At 37.2% G+C, this 26353-nt stretch overlaps 1 protein-coding gene and 1 pseudogene across 15 annotated transcripts in view; both read left to right on the top strand.

Moving 5' to 3' along the window:
- CEP112 (centrosomal protein 112) overlaps positions 1 to 26353 on the top strand; it is a 537631-nt gene that overhangs the window by 154841 nt on the left and 356437 nt on the right. For all 15 annotated transcript variants that reach the window (XM_050762401.1, XM_050762392.1, XM_050762393.1 and 12 more), the window contains one exon: positions 4185 to 4264. In XM_050762401.1, coding sequence (XP_050618358.1) covers positions 4185 to 4264 — 80 coding nt within the window. The remainder of the gene's footprint in view (positions 1 to 4184; positions 4265 to 26353) is intronic.
- On the top strand, positions 6252 to 9677 carry LOC126939471 (nuclear transport factor 2-like; annotated as a pseudogene).

Raw genomic sequence — 26353 nt, forward strand, 5'->3', positions numbered from 1 at the left:
AACTCTGGCAACTCAAAAAGCCAGAGTGTCTTCTTACCTCCAGACACCTGCAGTAGTTCCCCAGCAATGGTTCTTAACCAGGCTGAAATGACAGAAGTAGAATTTAGAATATGAACAGGAATGAAGATGATTGAGATTCAGGCGAATGTTGAAACCCAGTCCAAGGATTATAAGGCATACAATAAAATGATATAGGATCTGAAATATGAAAATGCCTTTTTAACAAATAACCAAACTTACCTGATAGAGCTGGACAATTCACTTCACGAATTTCAGAATACAATCACAAGTGCTAACAGTAGAATCAACCAAGCTGAGGAAAGAATCTCAGAACTTGAAGAATGGCTATCTGAAATAACTAGTTATCCATTCTGGATATACGAAGTGGCAAAGATTTACAATCAACAGAGTGAAGAAGCAAACTACAGAATGGGAGAAAATATTTGCAAACATTTATCTGATAAGGGACTAATATCCTAAATGTATAAGGAATTAAAACAACTTTATAGCAAAAACACAAATAACATGATGTTTAAAAAATGGGCCAAGGACCTGAATAGACACTTTTCCAAAGAAGATATACAAATAACAGGTATATGAAAAATTCTAGACATCATTAATCATCAAGGAAAGGCAAATCAAAACTACAATGAAATATTACCTCATACTTGTTAGAACGGCTTTTGCTAACACACACATATACACGCGCACACACACACAGACACACACACATACCCCAAAGGGATAACAAGTGTTGGCCAGGATGTGGAGGAAAGAGAGCTTCTGTACTCTGGTGGTGGGAATGTCATTATGGCAAACAGTATGGAAGTACCTCAAAAAATTAAAAACAGCACTACCATATCATTCAGCAATTTCCACTTCTGGGTTTATATCCAAAGGAAATGAAATCAGTATGTTTAAGAGATACCTACATTCCTATGTTCATTGCAGCACTATTCACAAGAGCCAAAATACAGAATCAAGCTAAGTATTTGTCTATGGGTGAATGGAATTGACCTAAGTGTTCATCTGTGGATGGAAGAAACTGTGGTATATATACACAGTGGAATAGTATGCAGCCTTAAAAAAGAAAATCCTGTCATTTGTAATAACATGGAAGGTCCTGGAGGACAAGTACTGCATCATCTCACTTATACGTGAAATCTGAAGTAACAATCAAACTCCTAGAATCAGATAATAGAATGGTGGTTACTAGGGGCTGGGTGGGGAGGGATGTCAGAGAATGGGTAGATGCTGTTGGAAGGGTACAGAGTTTTAGTTTAGTCTGGTCACCGTGGCTCATGAGTATAATCCCAGCACTTTTGGATGCCAAGAGAGGTTCACTTGAGGGCAGGCATTTTATACCAGACTGGGCAACATAGTGAGACCCTGATTCTAAAAAAATATTATCCAGATGTGGTGGTACATGCCTGTAGTCCTAGCTACCTGGGGGGCTGATGTGGGAGGATCACTTGAGCTCAGCAGTTTGAGGTTACAGTGAGCTATCATTGTGCCACTGTACTCCAGCCTGGGTGGCAGTGAGACCCTGTCTCAAAAAAACAAAAAAGTTTTAGACAGGAGGAATAAGTATCTGGAGATATAACATGATTATTATTATTAATAATAATCTGTAGTATAATTGAAAATTGCTGAGAACAAACTTTAAATGTTCTCATCACAAAAATAAGTCTATATATGATATGATGACTATGTGAATTAGCCTGATTTAATATTTCTACAATGTGTACATGTATCAAAACTTCACGCATATCATATGTATATACAATTTGTCATTTGTCAATTAAAATAAATTTTAAAAACACCGTGTTGCATACCTCAAAAGTGTTTATATTTTTTGCCAATTATATGGCAATAAAGCTGGAAAAGCCATTTTCTGTCTCTATGTATCAATCTGTCAGAACATGGAAGAGTTGGGGATAGTAACAAAATGCCATGTATAAAAAGTAACATAAAAAATTAGGAAACAGGAAAAAATGGCATAAATAATAATATTTTAGTGCTAGCAATAAATCTAAGAACATCCTCTATTAAAAGAAGAAAGTGTATGATTTGGGCTGAATTCAGCTTGCAGGAGAACTTGACTAACAAAGAACGATTAAAGCAAAAGGATAGGTAAATATGTGTAAGTAAACACCAGTGTAAGATAACATTTCACTTACTAGTTTCTCCGTTTAACTTTCTTCTGAATTGTCCTTCCCCCAACCTTTTACTTGAATACATTTACTTTTCTCTGTGTGTTTTTCCTAAGCTGCTGGGTGATTTTTCACTTAAGATTTTATTTTTTACTGATATAAAAACATGTTTCCAGGATCTTTGCATTAGGTTGTATCTGAATTTCATTTTGAGGTTTTCGTTTTTGACTCTCCACGTTAAAAAGACTAGTTTTGCATTGAAATGGTGCTTTTGGTGCTTTAGTAATGTTTGTACTCCAGTGTAGTGTGCTTACTGTGTGCCAAACACTGTAATGCATATTAGGGATCCAAAATAATTTGAGACTTGAACATGTTAAAAACTTGAACAACAGACTTCTTTTTCCCCCATGTAAAATAAAATAAATGTAGTGGCAAAAGTTTGCAAGGCAAGTTGGTCTTTCTCTTCTCATAAGACAAATAGTCTTTATGAGATACTTTAAATTTACCATTTAAAATATGGGGGAGAGTGGCTACTGGTTTCTAACTCTCTTGCTTTTTCTTCTCTGCCTCTTGGTGTATTCTTAGTTTTGAGATTATCATCATAGCAGCCCATAGAAGCTTTTCGATATTATCTTGGAAAATTTCCTGTCTACCTTTACTTTCTTTTAGTTTATAAGCAAACTGATTTTATTAATGTATTTATTTATTAAAACACTGAGAGAAGAAATCCAAAAGAATTTTAAAAAGAAGAGGTTAAAGATAGGGTTGAGTTAAATAGGTCTCTATTTAAACTGATATAAATAGCTAACTACAGGTATTTTTGGCTAGCCCTGATTCAGTCTGATACGGTTTGTCGCAGTGTATTTGTGTTTTGTTGTTGCTCTTGTCATTTCTCTCTTGAACCTATTGGCCACTCGTTTCCCTTTCTGCCTCACCTTGCTTACCAGCAGGTCTGGAGTGGGTATTCCCGCCCCACCAAGTAACTCGAGCTTTCCTGCCTCCCCTCCCAGCTGGGCTCTGCATCCTCAGTTGCCATGTATGTGGAGCCATGGCTGCTGTTTCATTCCTTCCTTTTCGTCCACTGTACCAAAGTTTCCCTTTTATATTTTAAGATCCGTATAATGTCCACATTGGTTGTGTTTATCTGCATATGGATATGAAGAGCTTTTTGTGAAGACAGATTTTTTTTTTTTTTTTTGAGATGGAGTCTCACTCTGTTGCCCAGGCTGGACTGCAGTGGTGCAATCTTGGCTCACTGCAACCTCTGTCTCCCAGGTTCAAGCGATTCTCCTTCCTCAGCCTCCTGATTAGGTGGGATTACAGGCATGCACCACCACGCCAGGCTAATTTTTGTATTTTTAGTACAGACAGGGTTTCATCATGTTGGTCAGGCTGGTCTCGAACTCCTGACCTTGTGATCTGCCTGCCTCAGCCTCCCAAAGTGCTGGGATTACAGGCATGAGCCACTGTGCCCGGCTGAAGACAAATTTTCATTTAGCGCTTGTTATTGATGCTGCCATCTCATTTACTCGAATGATCCACATTTGGGAAAGAGGTAGACATGGTGGGTGGGGAGGGATGGCAGTTTCCTTCCAAACTCAGTAAATGGTTATACAAATTATTCCCAGCTGTGGAAGAGAAGACCATTTCATCATAAACATTATGTGTTCAGGGAATATAGACACATTGTTTATTGTATTCTCTTGAATCTTGTAAGATTTTTCTTTGATTAAAATATAATTTTAAAAATCAAAAATGTTCCTTTTTTTCATTTTCTTTTAACTTATGAATTTATTTTAAAAGAATTCACCTGCAGGTAGACTCAAGAAATTCACTTTGAACAGAAAATAGGTATTTGAGTATAGTATTGAAATCATTCTATGGTAGACCAAGTTTCTATCGTGAAATATCTAAATCTAATTTAATATTAAAAATGGATTTGTGATCACTGACTATTTCATTGTTTGTATGTCTCTTTTGAGTAAACTTTACTTGTCTTCCAATAAATTTTCCATGTTCTTGTCATGGCAGGCTCATGACTTACAGAGCGAACTTGATAAAGGAAAAGAAGATACTCAAAAGAAAATTCATAAATTTGAGGAAGCTTTGAAGTGAGTAAAATTGTAATGCATTTGATTTAAAACTACCCTTTATTAAACTGTGAGCCAAATTAAGTAACTGGGACCTAAACACTATCTTTTTATAAGAGCTTTGCTATGGATTAGTTTGCATCGGTTTTCCATCACAAATCTCTATCTTCAGGATTTTATTACTAGCCAGTAATTTTTTTTTTAAAAAAGAAAAATCAGTTCAGCTGTTTTTAAGTGATAGGAATGTAAGAAAATAGAACTTAGTGGTTTCAGATGCTTTCTCCCTCTTAAACAAAAACAGATTTTTTAAAAAATGAGATTTTGGTCTTAGGACATTTAGAAATTCCTCTGTAGATTTTGTTGAGCAATTTGAGAAATGAAATGTTTCAGTTGTTATATTTGAAAATGGATTACTACACAGGCATTATTTAGGAAAGGTTTTGTCTTATGATATACTTGGTATTTTAGCATTTTAGTGTACTTAGGCATACATTAAAATATTAGATTTTATTTGTCTTCTCCATTCATTTACTAAACTGATTGGGTCCTCCTATTACTAGATTTGACCTTGCAGTTTTTAGCTGAAAAAACATTGATTCATTTAGATAACTTAAAACGTAAATTACTGTGAGGTCTGAACTCAGTAAATATTGAGTTCCCACCATGTGTCAGCCAGTGTGTAGTACATTCCCACAGAACTATACAGTCTAGTTGGAGAGATATTCAAGACATTTGGCAATTTGGTACAGAATGATAAAAGTTTAATTGGAGGAAGATCAATAGGTTGACTGACCCAAAAAAGTGATTTAAGAGGAGAAGCTTTCTTGAGCTCAGTATACCTAGCTAACTCCCAGAGAATCAGTAATTTTATTTTACTTGCTTCTCTAAACCTCCAAATAAGAATGACTTACAGAAAGGCCAAAAAGAATACCCAAGATCAAATACATCGAATTCTGCCTGGGAAGATGGCATAACCATTCCTTCTCTTTCACTTTGCTTGTTAATAAAATATATTGGCCCAGTTCCTGAATAGAACATTCTAATGTGATTTGTAAACTATGGCATCACAAGATACCCATTTTTTTAATCTACAGAGGGACTTATTTGTTTACCTTGTCAATATGAATTAGATGAAATCAGGAGAGAACAATAATATTCATTAGGTATTAAGTTAAATAAATCTCGAACAAAACTAGGGCAGTCTTGCTTTTTTTTTTTTTTCGAGATGGAGTCTCACTCTGTCACCCAGGCTGGAGTGCAGTGGCACGATCTCGGCTCACTGCAACCTCCGCCTCTTGGGTGCAAATGATTCTTCTGCCTCAGCTTCCTGAATAGTTGGGATTACAGGCACGTGCTGCCATGCCCGAATAATTTTTGTATTTTTTTTTTTTAGTAGAAACTGGGTTTCACTGTGTTGGTCAGGCTGGTCTCAAACTCCTGACCTCGTGATCCACCTGCCCTGGCCTCCCAAAGTGCTGGGATTACAGGCGTGAGCCACCACACCTGGCCCAGTCTTGCTTTTTTTCTCTTTAAAATAATTAACAGCTTTCTTCATGAAGGTTTCTCCATGAACTTCATGAAATGTACCATACTTTTCCTCTCTTGTTCTACTTTGCCTTTGTTCTTTTAAAATTTCTTTATCCTTTCTTCATTTCTTCATTGGTTTATGGATTTATATTTTATAAGTCTGAGGAAGAGGTAATTTCTTTAAATCAGTGGTCCTCAAATTTTTTGGCACCAGGGACTGGTTTCATGGAAGACAATTTTCCATGGATAGGGGGTGGGTGGGGAATGGTTTTGCGATGAAACTGTTCCACCTCAGATCATCAGGCATTAGATTCTCATAAGGAGTGTGCAAGCTAGATCTCCTGTTGGCACAGTTCACAGTAGGGTTCACGCTCCTGTGAGAATCTAGTGCCGCTGCTGATCTGTCAGAAGGCGGAGCTCAGGTGGCAATGCTGGCTCGCCCAGGGTTCACCTCCTGCTGTGGCCTGGTTCCTAACAGGCCATGGACCTGTATGGTACTTGGGGATTTGGGACCTTTGCTTTAAATAGCGGTAAGACAACAAATACTTGTTTCGTACCTACAATGTTTACATGTTGTCATATCATACTAAAGGAAATAAAAGGTTGAGAAGACAGCTCAAGATGTAATGATGTTCTTAATGATTTTCCAGTCATTTCAACTTCCAGGTTAGGCATTGGAAGTACTTAGAATAACTAGGTATTAACCTGTTGACCATAACAGCAATTAAAGTTCAGAAAGATCTTTTCAGTGTAATATTAGGAGTTTATGTATGTAACAATATAGTATCTTTTAGTGGTGCTGGTAGATAGTCAAAGAGCCCTGAAGTTTCTGCACTTTTCTATATACAATATAATCATTTTCTGAGCCAAGTAACCCTCTTTAGGTACTTGAAAGGTCTTTGCCAAAAGACTGAATTTTACTTGGAGTTAAAAGAAGATATTTTAGAATGTTAAATAAAATTATTCTGTAGATTATTTATCCATCTTCCATATAGTTAATACTTTCATTTTGGCTAAATGTCTGAATGATCTTAACAGTACAGTCCCCAGCATAGTAATAATAATGTAGTCTGAAAGTAAAAGGCTAAATTATTGTGAGGTCTAACTTCAAAGTAAACAGCACAAATTGGCTGTTTTCCCAAAGGAGAATATTGTGACTGCTACTGCTTTTGAATCTAAGAATAGCATTAGATCTGCTTGGCCCAGAGACAGTTCCATTTTGCTACAAGACAGCTTTGTGATGTAGAAATTTGCCTTTACTATTAACAAATTTTTTTCCTTAAAAATATACAAAGATGGAAAATTTCAGTTTTAGAATGTAGTGCTATTCATTCATGTAGTTATTCTTTCTTTCATTTAATAAGGGTTTATTTCTTCTGTGCATGTTGAACATATAGTAGAGAGGCTATCAGAGAAAACAGGGATATATAAATATAAATTTGTATGCATATGAAAACATGATACATGCTGTATAAGGCAAAATACTTTAAAAACATAAGGTAATGGCAAGATGGACTAGTAATGGGAGGCATCTCAGAGAAGGAAAAGTCTTTAACTGAGTTGTGAAGGAAAAGTGGAGAATAAATTATCCTGGGAGTTTGGTGCCATCCTCTCCTGTCTCTGTAGAGATGCTGGCCTCTACTAGTTTTGTCTCTTTCTATTTCCCAGCTCTCTTTCTTCATCTTGTTACATGACCAGATATACTCTTTTCTTTTCTCCTTTCCTTTTCTCCTAAGGACTTCTAAGTGTCAAGTTCTTTGATTCTCTCAGATTATAGAATTTTGCGACCATGTAGGGATAGTCTTGTGAATTGGGATAATATATAATGTGTTTGAGATGTTAATGGAAAAGTTGAGTGGCTTTATTCTGGCATAGTAATTGTATCAGAGGCAAAAAGGCTGGGAACTGTTCTATGAGAGGATGATGTACTTGATATTTATACTCTCTCCAAGCAATTGAAACTGTCAACTCATCTTTGGGTTAGAGCTCAAGTTGATATTTCAGAACCCATCATTATTTAAGAAGGAGGATTGTAGTTAGCATTTTTCACTTTAAATGCTAACTCCTTAAAGCTCATTTGCCTGTTGCTATTGTTTCTAAGAAATGAAACTAGTTTAATGTTGTTACCTTACTATTCTTTTCAATTTTTGTTCTACATATGTATTAAACACTTTTGCTTCCTATTTAGTTTTTACTGTAGAAAATAATTTTAATAACCTCCAGAAATGAAAAGTTATCTGAAACTTTAATGGTATGAGTTATACATGTTCATTTTTCATTTTTCAAAGATAAGTTATTAAAGCATATGGGGAACTAAATAGACTCTAATGAAAGGAAGATGATGGTATAAAACCAAATAATTGTATTTTCGGAGGAGCTAAAATTCATAAACAACAAATGTGGATATTATAAGTTTGGTTAATTTTTAAGTTTTTGGTGCTGTAAACATAATAAAGCATTATTTTGAGACAGTGTATAGTCTATTTTAAAGTATTCGATTAAAACTTCCAAAACCATCTTTTTGATTAACTTTTTCAAACTGTTTTTATAATAAAATACAAAAATGCCTTAACATATTTATTCTGATATTTTAAACTCTTTTTGCATTGCCATAAACATTCTAAATATTTTTAACCCTGACACTAATATGGACAAGCTTTCTATTTTTCAGTTAGTATTAAATATATGTACAGTAGTAGTTCACTAGAATATGAAAAGAAACACAACCTACAGAATGGGAGAAAATATTTGCAAACTGTGCATCTGACAAAAGTCTAATATCCAACATTTATAAGAAACTTAAACAAATTTACAATTAAGAAAACCCATTAAAAAGTGGGCAAAGGACATGAATAGACTTTTCAAAAGAAGACATACGTGTGGTCAACCATCATATGAGAAAACGCTCACGCACACCACGCTGGTTTGCTGCCACCACTGCCACCATCGTGCCAGCCCCTCAGGTCTCCCCGACGCTGGGTGATGCTCCAGAGTAGGAGACAAGCCCATTTGGGAGCAGATTGGATCCAGCTTCATTCAACATTGCTACCAGTTATTTGATAAAGATAGAACCCAACTAGGCGCAATTTACATTGATGCGTCATGCCTTACGTCAGAAGGACAACAGTTCCATGGGAAAGCCGCCACTGTGGAGAAGTTGTCTATCCTTCCATTCCAGAAAATCCAGTACAGCCTCACGGCACAGGACTATCAGCCCATGCCACATAGCTGCATCATCAGCGTGGTTGTGGGCCAGCTTAAGACGTGAAGATCCCATCATGGGGTTCCACCACATGTTCCTATTAAAGAACACCAACGATGCTTGGGTTTGCACCAATGACGCGTTCAGACTTGCCCTGCACAACTTCGGCTGACCTCCTCTCAGCCAAGCATGCTGTTTCCTCCTCTGTCCTCTTCCCAATACTATTCCCACTCCTCCAGATGCTCCAGATATCATGCGCAAATGAGCAGCGCCGCGGTGAGACTGGGCGCAGTGCTCTGCTGCCATTGAGGTGTTATGCTTGATGTTTGGACACTAGACTAGTTGCATTTGATGGGAGAAGTTAGTGTTGTACCAGCGCATGCCTTGGAAAGACTTAAGTAATGCAAAAGTTGTCCTTTTTTTTTTTTTTTTTTTAAATCTACTGACAAGTTGCTCTAGTAATCCAAAGAAGTGAAGGAGAAAGCAGCTGCTTAACTACCCAGACATTGATTTGTTCAGATGTTTCAATGCCTGATGATACAATAAAACCACAAACATTTTCTTAACAGTTTTTTTTTTAAAAAAGCAAAAAAGCTCAACATCACTGAGCATTAGAGAAATGCAAATCAAAACCACAATGAGATACCATCTTACATCAGTCAAAATGGTTATTACTAAAAAGGCAAAAAAAAACAAAAAACAAAACAGATACCAGTGAGGTTGCAGAGAAAAAGGAACACTTATACACTGTTGGTGGAAGTGTAAATTAGTTGAACCATTGGAAGACAGTGTGGCAATTCCTCAAAGACCTAAAAACAGAAGTACCATTTGACCCAGCAATCCTATTACTGAGAAGTACCCAAAGGAATAGAAAATCATGTTCTATTATAAAGACACATGCACGTGTACGTTTATTGCAGCAATATTCACAATAACAAAGACATGGAATCAACCTAAATGCCTATCAATGATAGATTGGATAAAGAAAATGTGGTACATATACACCATGGAATACTATGCAGCCGTAAAAAAGAATGAGATCATGTCCTTTGCAGGAACATAGCTTGAGCTGGAGGCCATTTTCCTTAATAAACTAATGCAGGAATAGAAAACCAAACACTGCATGTTGTCACTCATAAGTGGGAGCTAAATGATGAGAACACATGGACGTATAGAGGGGAACAACACACATGGGGTCCTGTGGCAGAATGGAGGATGGGAGGAAGGAGAGGATCAGGAAAAATAACTAATGGGTACTAAGCTTAATACCTGGATGATGAAATAATCTGTACAAAAACCCCATGACACAAGTTTACCTATATAACAAACCTGCACATGTACCCCAGACTTGAAAGTTAAAAAAAATGCTTTCAGGATTATATCACTTAAATAATGAGTAAATATAGGAAAAATAATTTAGTAATTTCTATTGGAGTTCATTTCAGCAAGTTCCTGCATTTATAAAACACTGATATCGTGAAAGTTTTATAAGAAATGATGAATAAAATATTTGTCTTTAGTTCTAGAACAGACTTAAATGACTTATAGTATAAACATATTAACAAGTAATTAAAATATAACAAACATGTAGACAATGGTAGATATTGTACTAGATATAAAAGTATTACTGTATTTAAATTCTAAATTTGCTTTGACTTGAACTCTTTTAGGTGGTTTTGGGAACAGTTTGAATTTAGTGTGGGTTAAGAGCATGGACTCTGGACCCAGTTGTCACCCTTCCAATTTCTAACTTAAATTACTAACTGTGTGACCTTAGGCATGATGCTTAATTTCCATGTGATTAGGCTTTACATCTGTAACATGAGGATAATAATAAGATCTTCCTTCTAAGATTGTTGAGAGGCTTAGAAGAGTTTACATAAAGCATATAGAATAGTGTCTGTTATATAGATGTATTATTAATATTATTGTTATAAGGACTCTATTATATATGTATATTAGCTCTGTTTACTTAGTTTCTCATTGCCTTGTAAAATCATATCAACAGGTTCTCCAGAAGAAGTAATCTTTTCCTGGCATCAGTTGCTTTTTCTTTTTAAAGAAAATAGCTTTATTGAGGTATAATTCTTACACCATAAAAATAACTTGTTTTAAGTGCACAATATATGATTTTTAGTAAATTCACAGAGTTTTGTGTTTTGTAACCATCACCATAATTCAATTTTAGAACATTTTCTTTTTTTTTTTTCTGAGACGAGGCCTTACTCTGTCACCCAGAGTAAGGTGTTGAGAGTGTGTGTATAAATGCATTGAAGGGAATCTTGACATTATATTTATATAAAAACATACATATATACATATGTTTTATAGCTTATGACAATAATAAAGACAAAATAAACCAATAAAGTTTTAGAAGGAAGAATTATAATAAAACATTAATGGTAGTTCAATATTGTATGCTCACCCTAATTGGGAAGCATATAAGGTTTTAAAAAATTTATTTATGTTTTGCATATATTTTTAATTAAACGTGTCCAAGGATTCCTCAAGGTCCTGAGATACTTTGAATTTGTCCCAAATCACTTAAGCCAGTAAGGGGTGGAGCAGAGTATAAATCAAGTTTCTGGAAATAGCTAAAAGTCTATTTTGAGTTTTTGACTGAACAGCCTTCTGTGTATTTCATATAATAAATGGAGAGTTGTCAGGGATGACACACTTTTGTTTAAACAGGTGAGAGTTTTTCTCACCTATAATGAAAGGACACCCTACCACAGCCCGTTAAGAGAGGCTATTAGGAGGCTTATGGAATATAGAATAGGAAAGAGAGCTTTTTAATAAGTGTACGATTATTATTATTGTTATTATTTTAGACGGAGTCTCACTCTGTCACCCAGGCTGGAGTGCAGTGGCGTAATCTCAGCTCACTGCAACCTTCGCCTCCCAGGTTCAAGCAATTCTTCTGCCTCAGCCTCCTGAGTAGCTGGGACTACAGCTGCACGCCATCATGCCCGCCTAATTTATTTTGTATTTTAGTAGAGACGAGGTTTCTCTGTGTTGCCCAGACTGGTCGTGAACTCCTGAGCTCAGGCGAGCCACCGTCTCAGCCTCCCAAAGTGCTGGGATTACAGCCATGGGCCACTGCACCCATCCAGGATTTTTTAATGAAAAGAAAAAATATTCTCCATGTAAGAGGCTTCAGACTTTTTTCTTGTGTGAATTCATGTGTAATACACAGATTCATCTTCTACTTTTAGTTTATTACTTTGTAATCTTGAATCTGATTTTAGCGTACTTATTTTGGTTCCTAAATATCCTAACATTTCAGGGTAAGTAAATCTCATGAATGAACTATACTTTAGGGAGATTACCCTGGCAGGAAAGAAAATATAAATTTAAGTAATGAGAAAGTGGAAGCAGGAAAATAAGGAAGATGAAGCCATCGTAATAGTCCATGTAAGAGACAGTGACTCTGGGACACTGGTGAGCCCATGATGGAGAGGATGGATGCAGCCACAGCGGATGAGACGTGCCAGGACAAGGAGCTTCTCTGGAACTCTCCAGTCTCATCTGAGTACCTTTTCTTCATCACAGTTAATAAACTTTCACAAATAATTTCAAAGAGACAGCTGACGAAAAGCTGCATTGTTTTACATTTTTGTTCCATATAGATATAACATAGATTGAGTAAATGGAAATCTGAAGTATAAATATTGATTTTAAAAATATTTTCTTTTAGATTCAGGGGGTGCATGTGCAGGTTTATTACATGGACATATTGCCTAATGGTGGGGTTTGGGCTTCTAGTGAAATACTGAGTTTTTAAATACTGTTTCGTCATTTATAAAGATACAAATGTAATGATTTTAAAAACTTTGAAACACTGGAATTTAACTTATTGTATTGTATACACACACACCCACACACACGTATTTTTTTTCCCGTGGTGTAGGATTTGAGTCAAAACATGCCGTGATGAAAAAATATTTAGGAATTGTATTAGATCGTTTTCATGCTGCTGATAAAGACATACCCGAGACTGGGTAATTTATAAAGAAAAAGAGGTTTGTTGGACTCGACAGTTCCATGTGGCTGGGGAGGCCTCACAATCATGGCGGAAGGTGAAAGGCGCGTCTTACATGGCAGCAGGCGAGAGAGAATGAGAGCCAAGTGAGAGGGGTTTCCCCTTAGATACCATCAGATCTCGTGAGACTTATTCACTGTCACAAGAACGGCGTGGGGGAAACCATACCCATGATTCAGTTATCTCCCACTGCGTCTCTCCCACTGGGTCCCTCCCAGAACACGTGGGAATTATAGGAGCTACAGTTTAAGATGAGATTTGGGTGAGGATGCAGTTGTTAGGGTAAAAATCAGACATTTTTCAAAAGAGGAATTTCAATAACATTTCAGAGATACATTGTTTTTAGCTGTTTCTGTTTATTGTATTTCCTTAAAAATGCCCAGAATGCTCCGAGGACTGAATAAGCCTGCTGAGGGAAGGGCTGGGTGGGTCCTGGAACAATAGCACTTGTCCTGGATGACTTTGTGATGCCCTAATTGGTGACATATCAGGGACCAGAGATGGAGCAGTAGATTTTGAACTATACTTGAACCTCAGCCAAGGGAGCTGCTATCTGGAGAACATGTAAGGTAGGTGTACCCTCTTCTATTTTCCCACCTATATCAAAGATGTCTATTTGAACAGAATCCAGTTTTGCCTTTTCTTTTTTTGGAATGATCACTTCTGTATATCATTCTCCTTTGTCTAACATTTTGTGAAGTTTTAATCTTTGAAGATCAATTTACCCACTTTCTTGCCCCCAAGGAAGGAAGAACAAAAACAATCAAGGCCAGGTTAGAATTCTAAGAGGAATGGGGAATAAAACTTGCCTCCCCACCCCCCACCGCGCCCCACTCCAAGAACTCTTCAGCCTTTCCATTTTCTTTTAATCCCTAACAGCATGGGACTCTGATGATCAGGCTCCTTGCTGAATTCAACTTGAAACCCGAAGGCATGGGAGCCCTTCGGGTTTGATGGAGATCAAAGAGACTCACCTCTGGGGCACAGAACTGGGTGGAAAAGGGTAATGAGTGTGCCCAAGGGGCACATCAAAGATGTTTAGTTTAGGGGTTGATGGTGGAGCCCTTAGAGAAAACATTCTCCCTTGTGATTAGGCCAATGGCACCAGAGAGAGAAAGAGAACCAAAAGTGGCCCCACAGCAGGCAGGGATACAAATGAACTGCCCCAAATGGTCACTTAGTATTGTAATCACTTGACAGGGAGTGTTGAAACTGGAATGTTCGTTTCCTTTCGAGGAAGTGCCGTGAGTGGGTTCTTTTTTACATGTTTGGCTCTCCGTGTGTTTCCTATTTTCCCCCACATCCTTTTCTCCTAGAATTATTTCGCTGTAAATCATGGACAGAATTCCTATTAGAAGCTAAATGAGGGCTGTGTGCAATGGCTCATGTCTGAAATCCCAGCACTTTGGAAGGCCAAGGCAGGAAGATTGCTTGAGGCCATGAATTTGAAACCAGCTTAGGCAATGTAGCAAGACCCTATTTCTAAAAACAACAATAACAATATTAGCTGGCTGGGTGGCACATGCCTATAGTCCTAGCTACTAAGGAGGCTGAGGCAGGAGGATTGCTTGAGCTCAGGAGTTGGAGACTGCAGTGAGCTATGACCATGCCACGATACTCCAGCTCGGGTAAGAGAGCAAGACCCTGTCTCAAGAACAACAACAAAAAGAAGCCAAATGATGTTTTAGGGTCCCACAGATTGAGAGGTGAACCACATGTGTGGTCAACTCAGTGAAAGCCTAACTGTGCAAGGGAAAAAGTGCATGGTGACGTTTCTGGACTTGCTCTAATCCTGTCCTTTGAAATCTTACTGTCATGCCCAGATTAGGGTGTTTATTTCCTCTCAGATTATGGGTTTTAGAAACCACCCTAGCCACAAGCCGTATTGGCCATGAACTAGAGATATCTTCTGCTCATATATATCTGATATTGACGTATAACACCCCTTTTCTGACTCCTTGTAGCTTTTTTCCTATGAACTGAAGTTTATTGAGGGGACTCATCCTGCAGTCTCATAGTTTTTGTAACTTTCTATTGAAGTATAACATACATGCCGGCCGGGCGCGGTGGCTCAAGCCTGTAATCCCAGCACTTTGGGAGGCCGAGACGGGCGGATCACAAGGTCAGGAGATCGAGACCATCCTGGCTAACCCGGTGAAACCCCGTCTCTACTAAAAAATACAAAAAACTAGCCGGGCGAGGTGGCGGGCGCCTGTAGTCCCAGCTACTCGGGAGGCTGAGGCAGGAGAATGGCGTGAACCCGGGAGGCGGAGCTTGCAGTGAGCTGAGATCCGGCCACTGCACTCCAGCCTGGTGACAGAGCGAGACCCCGTCTCAAAAAAAAAAAAACAACAAAAAAAAAAAAAAAAAAAAAAAACATACATGCCAACAAGAACACAAACTGAACACACCCACGTAAGCAGCTCCTAGATCAAGAAGCTGAATATTAACAGCATTGCAGAAGCTTCCCTCCTGAGCCCCTAACCGTCACTGCCCCACCTTCAAGAGCAGCCACTATTTTGACTTTCTGTTTTTGAACTACACATAAATAGAGTCATATAGAATGCAGTTTTTTTGTGCCTGGCCTCTTTTGCTCAATATTTAGGTTTGTGAGATTCATTTATATTGTTGCGTATCATTGTACTTTTTACATACCCATTTGTTGAATAGTATTTCAAAGTGGATATACCACCACATATTTCTCCATTCTACTGTCAGTATTCATTTGGGCTGTTTCTGGTTTGGGGATATTATTAATAGGTGCTGCAGTGAACATTCTTATATGTTTCTTTTGGCAACTAAATATACACACTTCTGCTGGGTATATATCTTCATCATGCTTTTATGTTTTGTTAAGGATACACATACCCAAAGGAATATAAATCATTCTATTAAAAAGATACATGCATATGTATGTTTATTGCAGCACATTCATAGTAGCAAAGACATGGAATCAACCCAAATGTTCATCAGTGATAGACTGGATAAAGAAAATGTGGTACAAATACACCATGGAATACTATGCAGCCATAAAAAGGAATGAAATCATGTCATTTGCAAGGGCATGGATGGGGCTGGAAGCCATTATCCTCATCAAACTAACGAACAGAAAACCAAACACTACATGTTCTCACTTATAAGTGGGAAGTGAACAATGAGATCACATGGACACATGGGGGGGAACAACACACACTGGGCCCTGTTAGGGGGTGTGGTGGGGGAGGGATAGCATTAGGGAAAATAGCTAATGCATGCTGGGTGTATAATACCTAGGTGATGGGTTGATAGATGCAGCAAATCACCATGGCACACATTTACATGTGTCACAAACCTGCACATCCTGCACATGTACCCTCAAACTTAAAAATTAAAAAAAAAAAGAATACACGTATACGAGAAGAATTTGCCCTATGTTCAGTCCCTGGAGTAAGCAGAACTTTTAGACTGTTCAGTGGCATTATCAAAGAACCAATAGAAGTGAGTGGACCCAGTTGGTTTGAGACCAAAGGGAAGAAGTTATTGGAGTTATTGGAGGCCTTTCCTCACTTTTACTTGTTATTTTTCCAACAAACTGACATATAGCTTCTTGAAAATGTATCTTTTCTTGCTTAATATGCATAGTTTTTATAATATTCCATTACGGTGGAGAAACGTTATTTACCCCTAAAGTTATATTTTTAAAGAAGTTATATTTTTAAACATGAGTGAAAAAGCTTTCCTATAGCACTTTTAAATCTTCTTCATTTATCTTTTGTTGCTTGCTTGTTGTTATAAATCAACATTTGTAATATTGGTGGAAACAGGGATTAATCGTCAAATAGGAATACCTTAAAGATACTAAAACTGCAAAGTTATTATGACTGTTTTTGTACTTTTATTTGCTAGACGCTAATCTTAATAAAAGACTTAAATGGAATACTAAACAATCTTGTGATTATTCATAGAAAGAGTGAACTTCCTTTTGATTAGGTTTGTTTTTTTAATGGAACATTGCCTACTGCAAAAATTTGGATGAAGTTGCATTAAAAGCAGACAGCTTTCCAGTGTACCCAGGAGCTTGAATTTTGAATTTTGGTAGACAGGGAGAGCTAGCTTAAATTGGTCTTGTATGGGATTTTAAAGTATAACTGAATAGTATAAATCTGAATTTAGTTTTAAGATTGCCAAAGTGAGGAATTGTGACTTGATCATTTTGTTTGTAAGGTTGGTGAAAAATATCTCAAGGAATTAATAGTGATATTTAAAATGGAGAAAAAAATGAATTGAGGAAACATCTAGAAATAGGCAGAAAGGAAGCCTGCGAACTTGAATAGTAAACATAAAGATTTCTGTACCTAATAAGTAAACGAAAAAATCTTTGTAGAGTCTCCTTGATAAGTTTTATTCTGTTTAGAAAACAAATTCAAACTTTCAAAAAGTATTCTTGAAAGATTAGTTCTAAACACTATTCTACCACAATGTAAAAGTAGCCTGTAACTTGTGATACTTAATAAAGAATATATGGTGCTGTTTTTAACTGATGCATATATATATTTAAAGATTATTAAGTTCATAACTTTTGAATATTTTTTTCTATTGTTATTCTTGCTAAAAGTAGGAACACATGCAATTTATAATGTATTATTCAACCAAAATATGTCAGATTTTCATATCTGAGTGTAACGTTACGTCTCGCAACATAGATACCGTATGGAGTTGGGGAGCAAGAGGGAAATATTTGACGTGTGAAATGAACTTGGATTCCACTTAACTAGAATTCAGTGAATTATATCAAAGTTCGATTAAAAGTAACCAGAAATTGCTGAATTATATTATAGTTAAATTATTTAAAAACTTTATTCCTTGTCATGGCCACTCGAGTTCTAGGGTAATCCAAAAGAGAATTATTTTGTATTCCATTGTAATAGAAGGTTATGATAAAATGAACCTATCCAGAGTTCCGAAGCCAGGACATCTCAGAGCCCGATGCCCAAGGTGTATTATCTGGGTATTGCTGTTGGTTATTCAGGGACCAGGGGCTCCTTAATTAGCAGGTGATGAATCCTGCCAGATCTCCACAGTGACAGGGCAGCACTGAGTTCAATGTGAAGTTCCGCAGTCACTGCTCTTCTCCTCTCCCAAGCACACAGATTTCTCATGCCAGATGGCCACTGCCCAGGGCTTGGGAGAGCTGATACAGGCATTCCCTTAGCCTTCTGGCTGGTGTCACAGTAGGTTGTGTGCCCCTCTAGTTCACTGGCTCTGAGCCCAGCTCAGCACTGGGACTTCCCTAGGAATTGCAGTCCTTTTGGCCTAGACTGCCCCTCAAGTTCACTTAGGGTCCCAGAGCACTCCAGCCTGTGGTGGCAAGGCTTGCTGAAACTCAAGTTCTGACCTTTGGGATGAGCGATTCACCTCTGGGCATGGGCCAGTCCAGGTGCTCTCTCTGCAGGCAGATGTCAGCTGACTACAGCCTGGTTCTCTTTTACACCATGACAGCACAGCACTAAGTTCAATGCAAAGCCTCACAGTCTCTGTGCTCTCCGTCTCCCAAGAACACAGATGCTATCTGGCTGGTGGATGGGGGAGGAGTGGCATCAGCAGTTCAAGACTGTTCTTCCTACCCTCTTTGATGTATCTTTCAGCCATATGAAATTAAAAGTAGGTACTGTGATTGCTCACCTGAGTTGTGGTTCCTGTGATGGTGCTTTTTGTATATAGTTGTTAAAATTTGGTGTTTCTGTTGAGGGGAAGAATTACATAAGCTTCTATTTGGCCGTCTTGCTCTGCCCTCCACTCTATGTCTTTTAATTGGAGAATTGAGTTCATTAACATTCAATTTTATTATTGATCAGTAAGGACTTACTATTCAAAACATGAAAAAACGTATATACGTTACCTCTCCACATTTAGACTTTATGTTGTCTCAGTTACACATCTTTTTATTGCCCGTCTCCTAACAGGTTCCTGTAGGTAGTACTGTTTTTGATAGGTTTGTCTTTTTGGCTTCATACTAGAGTTATGAGTGAATTGCACAGCACAGTTAACAGTATTAGACTATTCTGGGTTTGTTCATATACTTAATTTTACCAGTGGGTTTCATACCTTCAAATGTTTTCTTTTTGCCCATTAGGGGTTTTTTCTTTCCAATGGAAAAACTCCCTTTAGCATTTCTTGTAAGATGGTTCTGGTGTTGGTGAATTCTCTCAACTTTTGTTTGTCAGGGAAAGACTTTATTTCCCTTTCATATTTGAAGGATAATTTTGCTGTGTATAGTATTTTTGTATGACAATTCTTTTCTTCTTTCAGAACTTTGAAACTGTCATCCTGCTCCCTCCTGGGCTGTATGGTTTTCCCTGACAGGTCTATTGCCAGATGAATTGGAACTTCTTTATATTATTTGCTTCTTTTCTCTTGCTCCTTTTAGGATTCTCTCTTTGTCCTTGGTTTTTGAGTGTTCGATGTTTAGGTTAAATCTGTTTGGTGTTTTCTTTTTTCTTTTTTTTTTTTCTTTTTTGAGATGGAGTCTCGTTCTGTCGCCCAGGCTGGAGTGCAGTGGTGCGATCTTGGCTCACTACAAGTGCCGCCTCCTGGGTTCGTGCCATTCTCCTGCCTCAGCCTCCTGACTAGCTGGGACTACAGGTGCCCGCTATCACACCCGGCTAATTTTTTGTGTGTGTGTTTTTAGTAGAGACAGGGTTTCACCATGTGTCAGCCAGGATGGTCTCGATCTCCTGACCTCGTGATCTGCCCGCCTCAGCCTCCCAAAGTGCTGGGATTACAGGCGTGAGCCACCGTGTCCAGCCCTGTTTGGTGTTTTCTTACCTTCTTTTACCTGGACATTTATCTCTTTCTTAAGTTTTGGAAAGTTTTCTTTTATTATTTCTGTGAATAAGTTTTCTACCTCTCAGTGTTTCTCAACTCCCTCTTGGACACCAATAATTCTTAGATTTTGTCTTCTTAGATAATTTTCTATATCTTGTAGGAGATCTTCTTTTTTTCTCATTCTTTTTTCTTTTTTCTCCTCTCAATGTGTGTTTTCAAATAGCCAGTCTTCAAGCTCACAGGTCTTTCTCTGCTTGATCCATTCTGCTATTGAGAATTTCAAATGAATTTTTCAGTTCAGCAAATGTATTTTTCAACTCTAAGATTTGTTTGATCTTTTAAAATTACTTTAATTTCTTTGTTAGATTTCTCTGATAAATTTATGAATTGCTTTTCTGTGTTATCTTGGAAATCACTGAGTTTTCTTAAAAATACTGTATTGAATTCTTGGTCAGAGAGTTCACATATCACCATTTCACACCATTTCACACTAGTCAGTTGCTGGTTCCTTGCTCTATCTCTTTGAGGAGTTCATGGTTCATTGTTTGCTGTTGTTTCTTGAGGATGTTCATCTGTGTCTTTGCATTGAAGGATTATTTATTCAGTTTTCCTTGCCTGACTTGTTTTGTTTTTTATTGGATATGTTTGCTTTAGGGATTTGTTGATTTCTTTCTTTCTTTTTTATCCGGGTAGATCACTGCCTCCTTTTTGTCACTAGATGGCACCTTAAGCCCAGGTTTTGCTTGCTTCTAGTAAACAGAGTGCCACCTGTCCTGAATGTGGGAAGTCCCAAATGGGATATCCTGGTAGTGTGGGAAGGCGGGTTAGGAGTTTGTGCCTAGGGGACCTGTGCTGTTGAATAGTCACTCTGATTTGGTGTCTTTTTTGGCCAAGTTACAGAACAGAGTTTCCAGCGTTGAGAATGATAGACTCACCTCTCCCTTTGTCTCTGGCTATTCTCAGGAATATTTCTCCCTTCAGGAACTCACAAAGTTTCCTGTGGCTTAAGGCAGGGACAGGTCTTCTGCCACGGAACGCAAGATGTTGGAGAAACTGGTTGTTCACCTTGATCTTTTTCTAGTGTAGAAACTCTGAGTTGAGGGGAAACTTTCTGCATGCCTGGGCAGATTGGAGGGGAGGGACATTGTATATATGGAAGCGTGGTTCTCCTACTCTCTGCTCAGAGTTTTTTTTTACTTCTCTGTGGTCCTGGGAACTGCCTCATTCTCATATTTGAGTTGTGTGATATTGCTGGTGATAATCTCTGTGCTGTATGTTTGTTTTTGGTTTTCTGTGTGGGAGAGTGAAGCTAGCTTCTATGCCGCCATTTTGAAACCAGAAATCTGAATCACATGTAATTCTCTTTTTTTCTGTTTATGCTAGGATACAGGAAGACATCAACATTTTAAATTTTCCCTTAAATATTGTAAGTTTAGTGAGTTTATTTCTAATACTGTTTTTCTTTCTTAGCATTTATTTTCCATTTTCACTTTTGTAGCTCTTTTATCATTCTTTCATATTTCTAGTTTCTTTCTCATATTTTCATATGTTGTTTTTGTCCTCTGAGTATATGGGATGTTTTACAACATCACTGATTTGCGTTTTTGCTCTTTGCCACTTCCATTATGAATTTTTACGGTGCTCTGCATTTTTGCTTCTTTTCTTTTTTTTATCTTAATCATACCCCCTTTTAAATATTATTCTCTTTTTGTCGTAGCTAATTCTTAAGATTTTACCTTCTATTTCATACAGATGGTCTTCTTTCAGATTCCTCATACTTTTTTGATATTTTCTTCTGGATATTATATGAGATTATTTTGATGGTAGATTTTTATTCTGTGTTTATAGAATGTTGTTGTTTTCCCCTGGTTCTACAATAGCTTTTAGTCTCCAATTGGTATTTTTTTCCTCATTACTCAATAATGAATAAGGGAGATTTTGTCCAGTCTTGGTGTTTTATGTATTTAACAAACACTTATTGAGCTCTCATTGTTTGTACACTTTTCTAGGGACTTTCTGACATTAGTCTACTGTGTATTTTGGGTATGGATTGTCTTGTGTCTTCTCCATGTCAACTTGTATAATAGTCATATTCTCTTGAAGATTTTCAGCTGGATAAAAACATTGCTCAGCTGCCAATGAAGTTCCAAGTTTCTAGGATTATTTTACCTACAGAAACTCTGCTTTACTGGTGATATATCTTTTTATAAGTCTTTGATTTTTTGAATGAAAGAATGAATTTTATAGTTCTCAGTATGTTTTGAACTCAGATTTTTTTGCTCTTTTTGTGTCCATGTGTACTCCTTTAGCTGTGGAGATAATCGTTCCCTGCATATAGTACACCAACATCATTTGTACTTTACTTTAATCCGATGTGTTTTGGGAGTTGCTGGCTCTGAATGGTTGTGTACAAAACACTAGTAGATGTTAGAAAAACGTACCACCATGGAAGGAAAAAGCATTATCATAGAAGAATCACACATAGTAAATATTTTGATTTTTTTCAACACAGAATCTTTGACTTGAGGGAGGTAGAATTTGTCTTCCTATGTAATTTTTCTTAGGTTCTGTTTCCTGAAGCTAATTTACATTTGCTTTCAGGTAGATCTGTATAGATATATTTTTAATTAGTCTATTTCCATGTACTTTGTAGTTGTTGGAGATTCTGCCCACGTTCTTTGACTGTGTTTTCTGTTTATCTGAGTTATTGCTGTTATTGCGATGTTTTATTTTTTCCCCCTTTCTCTTTCTAGATATTTTAGTGAGCACTTGGGGGAGACTATTGGAGAGATGTTAGCCAGATATCATTTTATCTATGAAACCTAGAGCTATTCTTACTCTGATTTTTTGATAGGATTCTTTTTGAAATGTGATCTGTTACTTCAGTTCTCTTTACAGTTGCATAATGAACAAGTTTAGGATAAGTCAGCGTCATCACTTTTGGAATAAATTATTGTGATTTTCTATAGATTCAATTATAGATTGCTTTGTAGGCCTAAAATTTAAATGCACACTGACCTTTCCATTACTTTGAAGCTTGGTTTCTTAAAAAAAATAAAAACAAAAAGCCCTTGATCTCAGCTTGCTTTGTGGTCTTATGCCTCATCTTCAAGAGGATAGAGTGAGGCATGTGGAGCTGCATGACCTCCTGAGCAGTGGAACATGGTTAGCTTTCTACAAAATTAATAAGTGAATCAAAGGCTGACTTATGATCTCCCAAATGGTTTTTCTTTTACTCCAGAAAAATCATCATTTTCCCTGTTGTCACGAAGCATTCTTTGATTTTTCACACCATTGAATATATGCTTTATTAATATAGTAGACCATAGACAACTTCTTCTTAAGCTTTGATCCCTTAAAAAATTATTCCCACCACTATTTGTTCATGGAGTGTATAGTAAAGCCTTAGCCATCACTTTTAAACTGACAGGTGGTCCTCCTCTACCTCTCCTGTCATCCAAAAGTGGCACTATTTCTATTCTTGTGACTCCAGGCCAAAATATTTGTTTCTGGTTTCATTAATGTTCATCTTTTAACTCTTGCCTTCTAGTATTTTGTTAGTTTATAGAGTGTTGTCTTCGTACCAATCCTTCCACCAGTTCTTTGCTTCCTCTTACAATTATTGCATCTTCCTCCATTTTGAAATGTAATTCAGGGCCCTCTTGGTATCTCTCAACTACATTGGTCCTTTCGACATTTAGATATGAGTAAGTATCCATCTTAAAACTTTTTTCTTAATCTCACTCCAACCCCTTTAACTGTGGCTGCTCTCTCCTTCTTTATTTTTACAGTCAGGTTTCTTTAAGGAGTTATTTTACTCATCGCCTCTGATTTCTCATCATCTACCTTCAAGCCAGTGCAGTTTGGGCTCTTCCCTAATGTTACCAAAACTTCTCCTCCCAGGGATACCAGTGACCTCCAATCTAGATTTCATTCAATCTTTCTTCCTTAGGACATTTTCTTCTTCATTTTCTGTGGCACACATTCTTTTGATTTTCCTCATCCCACTTGGTCTTCTTTGCATGTTCGTCCTACTCTTGTCTTACTCTAGATTCTTTCATGAGACAATCCAATTAGAAACTATAGCTTCAGTAACTATCATTCTGTGCTATCATTACAGCAATGATATACAAATGTGTATCTTGGCCTTGGGGCTATTTGCTTACTTTTCTTTATGGCACTTATTACTATATGACATTTTAATATTTTTATGTATGTTCCAATTTAAAATTCGACTTTAAAATTTGTGTTATGCAGAGTTCCAGGATTGTGTCACATAAGCCATTCGTTTCTTTCATAATATTCTCTGTAGCTTACTCTTATCTTTGCTTCTTTTGTGCTTTTTTTCTTGTCTGTTTTGTTGGTCTTCTGTTCAGGTTGAGGCTTTCCAGCAGATGTTATAAATTCCTGGGCTGCAGGTTGAGTCATCTGCATATATATTTAGTTTGGCCTGCGCAATGTTTTGAAAATTTTCAATTAGTTGCCAGCATTATAGAATCAGAAGATTTCACATAAATTTTAGGTTTCCAGTTTCTTTTGAACTATGTGAGATCTGGCAACACTGACCCCTGCCTTGTCAAGGCAACAAGTGGAACTGATTGGTTATAATAGAAGTCACAACTGCCTTTAAAGTCTCACTGTCATAGAGACGACATTTTATGTTCTCTGTGCAATGAAATTAGAAATCAATAATAAGCAGCCAGTTTTAAAAAAACACTGGATTTAAGTTTGGAAACTTAAAATTGTATTTTTAAATAAGTTAGGGTTAAAAAGAAAATCACAATAAAATTGTCAAATATTTAAAATTGAAAGATAATGACAGCATTACTCATCAAATGTTGTAGAGTATCTCTAAATTGGTATCCAGACTGAAATAAGCTAAGCCTTAACCTCAAAATGCTAGATAAAAAGCAACAAAGTAAATGTGAAAAATATAGTAAAACTAAAAGCAGGGATCAGTGAAATCAGAAACACAATGTAGAGAAATACCAAAACCAATTTAATGAAATAAGTGAACAAATTAAACAGGTCTCTGTTAGACTGGTCAGGAAAAGCAGAGAAAAGACTGTATTAGTCGCCATTTTCTCTGATTCCCTTATATCATTTTGCATTGATATAAAAGGAATACCTGAGGCTGGGTGATTTATAAAGAAAAGAGGTTTATTTGGCTCACAGTTCTGCAGACTGTACAAGAAGCTTGGTGCTGGCATCTGCTTCTTGTCAGGACCTCAGGAAGCTTTTACTCGTGGTTAGAAGGTGAAGGGAGAGTGGGTGTGTCACAAAGCAAGAGAGGGGGCAAGAGAGAGAGAGGGGAAGGGTTGTCACGCCCTTTTAAACAACTATCTCTGGCATGAACCGATAGAGCGAGAACTCACTCATCACCCAGGGAATGGCACCAAGACACTCATGAGGGATTTACTCCCATGAGCCAACACCTCCCGCTAGGCTCTACCTCCAACACGTGGGGGTCACATTTCAACATGTTATTTGGAGGGGACAAATATCCCAACTATATCAAAGACTAAAAGGCAAAAATTAAACAACATTAAAGGAATATAATTACATGATGGGCTTGCGGTCTTTGGTTCACTCTCCTCATTTTTGTTAGCTGGCCCCTGTAGGCATTTGAATTTGGACTCCTGTTCCACAGTTACAGCTACAGTCATTTATTTTTAAATTGAGGTAAAATTTGCATAACATGAAATGACATTTTAGAGTGAGCAATTCAGTGACATTTAGTACATTCATGGTGTTGTGCAACTACTACCTCTGTTTAGTTCCAGATCACTTTCATCGTCAAAAATAAAACCCTATACTTATTAGGCAGTGGATTCCCATTCCCCGCCTTCTTTCAAATCCTCCTAACCACCATTCTGCTTTCTGTCTCTAGGGATTTATCTTTCCTGGATATGTCATAGAAATGGAATCATACAATATATGACCTTTTGTGTCTGGAGCTACTTTCACTTAGCGTAATGTATTCTAGGTTCATCTACAGTGCAGCAAATATCACTTCATTCCTTTGGATGACTGAATTATATTCCATTGTGTGCATATACCATAATTGGTTTATCTGTCCAACTGTTGATGGCCGTCTGGGTTGTTGCTACCTTTTGGCTATTGTGAATAGTGCTGCTATGAATATTTATGTATGATTAGTAGCTTGAGTACCTGTTTTCAATTATTTGTGTATATACCCAGGAATCGAATTGCTGGGACAGCTTACTGTTTGTATACTTGGCTTTCATTACTGTTCTCCAAAATAATACTCTAGCAGTTGGCACACACATTTCCCTTTTACCCTAGTTGGAACTGCAGCTATAGCCCACAAAAGGAGACAAGCCATTGAAAATTATTTAAAGGGTTTCCAGGCACTTGATAAAAATATGTTTTTCTAGTGGGCTAGTCTGTTCAAGAATTCAAACCGTAAGTTGAAAGGTTGTCTGATAATCATAGAATTATAACTAAGAGAATTGGGTGTTCTTGAATGGTGTTTCTATCTAATTAGGATAAGCAGTTAAGTTGGGCAAGTTAC

The sequence above is a fragment of the Macaca thibetana genome, chromosome 16 (genome assembly GCF_024542745.1).
Source record: "Macaca thibetana thibetana isolate TM-01 chromosome 16, ASM2454274v1, whole genome shotgun sequence".
Classification (NCBI taxonomy): domain Eukaryota; kingdom Metazoa; phylum Chordata; class Mammalia; order Primates; family Cercopithecidae; genus Macaca; species Macaca thibetana.